Raw genomic sequence first — 7,611 nt, forward strand, 5'->3', positions numbered from 1 at the left:
CCCTTGATTATGTGGCATAGTGGCTTCAGGCAGCAGCTTTTGTTTTGTGTAAGGCTTTGAAATTAACAAAGAAGCATTTCTGTCTGCAAAACGGCTAGTAAAGCACTGACTGACTTGGTTCTAAACTTTCATCTTTCCTCTTGCCTTTTCCCTTGTGTGGTGTGGTTTTTGCATTTTAGTTGTTAAAATTTGCTGTTGTCTTGTAGATGTGTAGGTAAGTGGTCTCTAGTGAGGCTGCAAACATGTGGAATAACCATTGAAGTGTGGTAAGATACTTCTCATCTCCAAAATCACAGCTAGTTAAACGGTATTTTTCATGTTATACTCTTCTTCCAAAATCTGCATATCAAAAAAATTAGTAGAAATTATCAAAATTGTGCTGGTTTTGGCAGCTGTTTTCAAGTAGAAAAAGCTTTCAAAAATAAAATGAGCATTGAATAAAAGCTGATGTTCTCCCATTACGGCCTTATTAAAATAAAAAAAAGTTAAAACAAAGCACTCTAATTCGCTTGCTGAATTTTATAACATCTGGCAAATCACATAGCTGAATTTGACATCATAATCCTGTGACTTGCAGTTACTGGCAGTCTTTCTAATAGAACGTAAAATTATGAAATAGGTTTATCTTTGAGAAATATATTTAGTTTTGACCTTGTTATCACTTTTTATTTTTCTTCATAATTGCCTCCTTAATGGTGGTAGAACAAAAGCATTGTGTAACCAGAAATTCATTGCCAACTGTTGTAAAGAGCAGCTTGACTTAATATTGTAAAATGAACTTCGAAGCTCAATGTGAGACCTAAACTGCGTGGTTTGGGGTCAGTTAGATTAAGCATTTTCCGAAAATGCTTAAGCATGACATTCTCTTTTCTGAGGACAAGTGAATTTGAAGAGGTGACTGACAGCACGCCAATATTCATAGAGCAAATCTGTCACATTTTTTCTCTGGCAATCCAAATGTAGTTCCTTATTCTTCAGCTCCGTGACCACTGATTTTAACTGAAGTAGAAGAGCCATTGCAAATTAGAAATTTCTGGAACATTTCTGTGTAACTGTCATTACCAAAGGAAGAGGGGTTTTTTTTAGTAAAAAAAAAAAAAAAAAAGTTGCAGACTTGGGAAATGCAGCCTCAATGTTTTTTGCTTTATCTTTTAGAAATGTGACAGTAATCGTAACCCTCTAATTCGCTGTCTTTACCAGCAAGGTTGAGGAGGTGTCTGATAGTGACTTCAAACTCTCCTTCCCACATTGCAGCCTCAAAGGCACTGAGCTGCATAGCTTGTAGCAGCAAGATTTCATCACTTTACTTCTGGTGGTTGTTGGTATTAAACAAGTTACTGACCAACTTAGAGATAAAGTATTTCCTCCCTGTTGAAGGTAACCCCAGTAGCCTATGGTGTGGTGATCCTCTCAAACATGTACAAGTTCAGAAAAGCCAGAGTGAAACTGAACCAGCTCAGAACTGGGCAGCGTATTGCTGACCTCGGGGCAGGAGGTGGGTGACCCCTGGCATGGGCCCCTGGTCCTGCTGTCCTTCCTCCTGCTTGCAGCTAACTACTGTGCAACTCCGCGGGCCCTCCCAGTGCTTGGTCTGCAACATGCTGCACAGGAGGAGGTGCAGAGGTGTAGCCACAGAGGGAAGTCTGCTGATCACTCATATTGAGTGACTGTGTCTTCCCTCCGTCGCAACACAGAGGAACCCCTAGGATCTTTCTGCACGGGCTTGAGCGGGCATCTCCCATGGCCTGGCACTCCCATGACCTGGGCTAAGCACCCTTTTGGTGCAAGTCGCCACTGTTTGAATGTTCCAGAAACTTCTAGCACAGAACAGGTGTTTCAGCTGTCCGTGTGGCCCAAGAATAGGGGTTTGAGCAGAACCTGCCTTAAAATCAATTCATAGGTGATGCACGTAGGTCCTTCCCCTTGTGCTCCTGACTCCAGCAACTTCCAGTTGTGTCATGCGTTGTACCATACCTTTGTTTCAGCCCCAGCAGCTAATGCTTTACCTTGTGTGTACAGCAGCTAGGAAAGTGGGGCATTGCTCGCAGCCGGAGCCTCTAGATGCTGCTCTAATACTGGTAGTGTGCATTGAGTTTTAGTTTGCTTTACTAACATGAAGCGTGGAGAAGGTAGCTGGCCCTGCTAACTAATAAATTCCTGTCTTTCAGCCGCAATGTAGCTGTGGATCAGAAGGATGAGAACAAGGAAGCCAAGCCCCGGTCACTGCGTTTTACCTGGAGCATGAAAACCACCAGCTCCATGGATCCCAATGATATGATGAGGGAAATACGAAAGGTCTTGGATGCCAATAATTGTGACTATGAACAAAGAGAGCGTTTCTTGCTTTTCTGTGTCCATGGGGATGGGCATGCGGAAAACCTTGTACAGTGGGAGATGGAGGTGTGTAAACTGCCAAGACTGTCCCTGAATGGAGTTCGCTTTAAGCGGATATCAGGAACATCCATAGCTTTTAAAAACATTGCTTCCAAAATTGCCAATGAGTTAAAGCTGTAACAGGAAAAAATAGTTAAGTTGTAAATTAGTTAGCAATTTCAAGTGTTTTTGAGAATTCCGATGGAAATGTATAGAATAACATTTAGGCAATAACTTCTGCATCCTTCTGAATAGTGATATTAAAAAAAAAAAAAGCTGCTGAGCTGGGAGGGAGAGTTGGACTTTTTTATAAGTGCACTACAGCATTAAAGTTGCCTACTATGTAAAATATTACCCCTTCTGCTTTATTTCCATTGCTCCTAAGTCTTTGACATAAATTGAAACACAGAATATATTCATTTAAATATGCCTCCTGTTTGTGTGGACGTGTGAATGTACAGTATGTGTGTATAATATATAAAGTATTATATGTAAACAATCCATTTACAACATCAAGCTGTACCAGTACCTCTTTTTGGGCTAATTTTGGTGCTAAAAATTGAAATGGCCAAGGAGGAAACACTTGAGTTAATATTTAAAATAACTGAAGCGATAACCAGTAAATGCAGGTTTACAGTTCACTGCTGTGTTAAGCAAAAAAAAAACAACAAAAAAACCACCAGTGTGTGAAGGGTTTGGATTTACGGTTGTGAACATTATTAGTCCTGTTTTCTAAGTAGAACTCATGAGATTATTAAAAAATCACTTTTACTGAGTAAGTCTTGCATTATATTTTGCCCAGCTATTTATTATTTAAGTCTGAATCAAATTTTAAAAGTGTAGTTGATTTGTGCATTAAAATTTGGGTAAACGCTTCCATTCTTCTGCTTCTGCTCAACTACTAAAATTGTATCTTTGTCCTTTTGGCTTATGAGTATTGATTGCAGCTAAGAACACTTCTCTGTTGTTCCACTGTTCCTCTACAGAATGAGCAGGATGTGCTAAATGCTAACTAGTGACTTTTTTCTTTCAGACCAAGTTCTCCACATTAGGTGAGGTCAGACTGATAGAAAGCACAAAAGGATTCTCAAATAATGACCGTATTTTGAGGCAAGTCGCCACGTCCAAGTCTGTGCCGTCTGAGGTATTGCTGCACGTGTGGCAGCACTGTCCTTTGTGTTCTGGGCGCACACAGTATTTAAACCCAAAAGTGGGAATCAAATTGGCTACTTAACTCCTTTATCGTTAACATCCAACTTGCTAAACTACAGCCATAGGCAGTAGCGGTTAAAACTTTTCCTTGCAGCTCTCTTCCAGCCTGCTTCCACTTGGCTCTGGTTGTATTGCTTTTTATGGCTTTGTGCCAGTCGTGTCTGTAGCTTCTGCTGCAGAGGGAGTCCACTGTCGCTCTTTTAACATGCAGTGTGGAAAACTTCCCTTGATGAACTCTCTGATGGCCAGCTAGCTTTCTGTAGGACGCGAAGCTACTCTGGGATGGTCCCCACTTTTTAACAGTCGCTGTGGTGAGCCAGATTTGATTTTGCAAACTAGAACAAAGAGATTTCTTATGCGTTGTTTCCTAGTGATACTTGTTTATTTCATCGAGGACTTCTGTAGATAATATCCTGCATTATCTACTTGACTTTTTGTATTGATGTTTTATGGTTATATTTCAGTGAAGCACTTAAGCATGTACTTAACATGTGCTTTAAACTGGAGCCTAAATTTGCATTTTAAATTTGCAGTGAGCTAATAGTTATTCATAGTACACAGTTCAGATTTGACCCGAGGTGAAAACGCAAAATCCTTAGCATTTTGCAGGTTAGTTCTTGTGATCTGTAGTCTGTGAAGGCAGCAGACTTCCCCTCATTTCCCCCCTAAGCATTGGTATTGATTATGCTAGTTTAAAGGGTAATCATAGTTGTTAAATGTAGTAGATGTTCCTGAATTTGCATTTTATTCTCTGTATATTCTGTATCATACCATGGCTTGAGAACTCCAGGTGCTACCGGAGTTCATTTGGCTTTCAGTGCTCTGCCCATGCCTGTGCTGCTCAGTATGTTTTTTTCCATGAAAACTCCATTTTGTAATAGCAATAAGACATTTCAGGGCAGTCATTGTACTTTCTCAGGTGAATGGTCACCTATCCTTTCACTTCCTTTGTTTTAAGCACTCCTCCAAATGTATTTTTTTCACCCAGCAGTGCACTTTGTTGTCTGAACTGAAAAAGTGTTCTGATAAAATGATGTAAATCTGTATTCGATGGAAGTTCCAAAAGGTTTCATATTAAATGTTTTCTGAAATACTCTCTTCCTACTTCACCTGTTAAGTATGTAATTGTTTCTAAAAAGTCCACCAGTATCATACTTTGGATATTTAAAGATTGTACTTAAGTATTTTTCTTAGTGTTCTCAAAAGGTTCTTTAGGAGTAAATCTGTATTTGAGGCATTAAAAAAAAATTACTTATAATCAGAAACAGGTTTTTAACAGCTAACTTCCCAAATGCCTTGTAAAATTACCAGGTTGCAAGAATATACCCGTGTTTCTTTAGCATACTGCCACACTTACTGTTCAAGCCTCTAGAAGATGTCTGGAAAGGAAGACTGCTTTCTTCGGATCGCCAAACCAGGGATGAACTTCTTCCTGAACACAGGCCTTTTACTTGCGCATCTTCCTTGGGAATCTGTGTAGGTTTATCAGCACTGCTGCTGCTATGACTCTGCAGAACTACAGCTGTCTTTTCTGCCTTTAGAGACAAATCTTAAAACCAAATAGAGGTCAGTGCACAGTGATGAGATAGCAGCAGGCCTAGGCATTTTGAGATGTGCGTCTAGCAACTGAGAAGTGATTTTATGTAATGGCATGACTGGCGTCATGGAATGTGTGGTCCCAATGGTGTGTTCGGGGGTGTTTGTAATGGGCTTGCGACTAAAGATTTGCATCGCTAAAACCCACGTCATCCAGCTCTGACTATGTCTTTTGGTTGCAGGGTCTGGCAGAGAAAAATATCTTAAGAGTTGGGGTTGCAGGGGGTTGACTGCTTTAAACAAGTGTTTATAAAGATAGGTGCATTAGAAAAAAATAATACCAAGCAGCTACAAACAAATTCAGATAAACTTTTTCCTCATGCAAGCCTTCCCTGTATTTGGGCTTTCTTAAAACACTTCAATCTGACCTCTTTACAAGTTCTAAGGTCCTTGACCATGTTGAGAAGAAGTGGAGAAAGGTAGGTCAGTGGAACAGCTAGTTCTGGGTTCAAAGGTTTTTAGTACAGATTTGGGCAAGGTTCACCTTTTTCTCGTGTATTACAGTGAAATTTCAAGATCAAATATAGTGGGATACCCTACCCCAGTTTTTTTTAATTGCTGCATTTTTTTGTCAAGATTATTTAAAAAAACCCCAACACTTTATGTTAAATTAAGTCAGAGCTTCAGTGAGTCCTTCTAGTCATATGGAAAGACTGAAGCAGATCTGGAATTTTAAATAGACACCAATTTGGTTAAAAGCTCAGACATCCATGGGCCTATTGGGATAATGTGTAGAGGCTTTTAATCAGCCTTTCCCACAGCTGCTGTGTCACACACTGTGTGGTGGATTGCAGTTTAATTAGGACTGCAGCCAGCCCTGGGAACCATTTTCTCTGTTAAGCCCTGGTCTGGAGCAGCAGCTCTAATCATGGCTACTTCGAGTTAAAACCCTCTTGGCTGGGCTGGTTTCGGTTCCTGATGGGCTCGGATGCCTCACGCGGTGTCCTGCTGGACTATTCTTCGTATTTCAAGGGTGGGGTGGTTGGGTATTTCTTGCTGTGCAGTCTGCGATCAGCTATCGAAGACAGCGTCTTTTCTTGGTAGCCTAAGAGTTAAATATTTAGAGAATCATGGTCGTAGATGGTATTTCTGCTGTTTGAGGGAGTCGTACTAATGTAAAATTTTTGTTTTCTAATTCACATTGCAGCCTAAATACAGTTTTGGAGAGCTGATCCCACTGTAAATTGATGTGTAATTTTAAACGTTGATTTGCAAATTTCCCCCATTTCCAACTGTCAATACAATCTCATTTCTATACGTATTCATAGAAAAGCCCTGGAGTTTTCATGTAATGATAGGCTCACATTATTACAACTCACCGGTGCTGCTGATTAACCCCTTGATCTGACATTGATGAAGTGTGGTTGTGAAAATTCCACCCTTGACTGGAATTTTTCCCTCTGGTAGCAGTGAATTGTTTTCTGGATTTTACCACTGCCCATTACTCCATCGCTTCAGAAAAAATACCACAACTGTTACGCAGCAGGAAGGGGCATAAGCTCTGAATAAAAGCTCAACCTAGTGCAATTGGTAAGATTTGTATTTTTTTTTAATTTACATATGTTCATACCAAAGGCCTGTCAGTGGCCTGGTTGCAGTGACAGTGAATGCTTAGAGAAACCCAAGAAACACAAGGCAGATACAGTAATTGTTCTCTGTGTGTGTGCTGCTTCTGACAAGAGCAGGAAAAAGCCAACCTTTAAACTTGGATAACTCGATGGTTTTCATGTTCCCGTTTCTGCTGGACACTTCTTAATGTACGACCAGGCACTGCCTCCAAGCACCAGGGCAGGGTAAAATGAGCAAAACCATGGAGGACTTGTCTCTTCACCCAATGCTTCTGAAGTTGAGACAGTACGGTATGTGAAGCGAAAGAATTTGAAAGACCCTTAACTGGTCTTTTTTAGCCTTCTATGAATGTTCGAACCTTTGGTACAAACACCGGACTCCTGGTCCAGCAATAACGGGAAACAGAAGCTGCTTTAATACCAGCGCTATGAATCCCGTAAGTATCTGCATGGGAGCCGTGTTCAGGGCGTTAATCGCCAGTTGCTGGGAGTTCATCTTCACCGACAAGTGCCATTAACACCTTGTAGTGTTGTGACTTAGCAGGTATCTGCCACAGGTGGGAAAAGTGCTTTTGCTTGGTTTTCGCTTGTGTGTTGAGTATTGGGAGCTGTGTGTTCCGAGCCTCTGATGTAAAATTCATGCAGAGTGGCCATGGTTAGGGTTGCTGTGGGAACCGCAGCATTGAATTTCAAGGCATAGAAATGTTGTTCTCATCCCATTAATACCCTTATGTTACAGGCTTAGCCTTATGCAATGCAGGGCATAAAACCAGAATACTCATACAGTTCCATGTTTCCTTGTAGCTGCTGAGCACACTGAATGTATTAGGTGAATAAAATCAGATAATGAAATACCATGGAA

At 40.7% G+C, this 7,611-nt stretch overlaps 1 protein-coding gene across 17 annotated transcripts in view; it reads left to right on the plus strand.

The window, feature by feature from the left end:
* The window catches only part of MARK3 (microtubule affinity regulating kinase 3), a 64,094-nt gene extending 59,416 nt beyond the window's left edge, over nt 1–4,678 (plus strand). For all 17 annotated transcript variants that reach the window (XM_055796154.1, XM_055796106.1, XM_055796115.1 and 14 more), the window contains one exon: nt 2,169–4,678. In XM_055796154.1, coding sequence (XP_055652129.1) covers nt 2,169–2,514 — 346 coding nt within the window. In that variant the 3' untranslated portion in view covers nt 2,515–4,678. The remainder of the gene's footprint in view (nt 1–2,168) is intronic.
* Nucleotides 4,679–7,611: the final 2,933 nt, after the last annotated feature.

This window comes from Falco peregrinus, chromosome 1 (assembly GCF_023634155.1).
Source record: "Falco peregrinus isolate bFalPer1 chromosome 1, bFalPer1.pri, whole genome shotgun sequence".
Taxonomy (NCBI): Eukaryota; Metazoa; Chordata; class Aves; order Falconiformes; family Falconidae; genus Falco; species Falco peregrinus.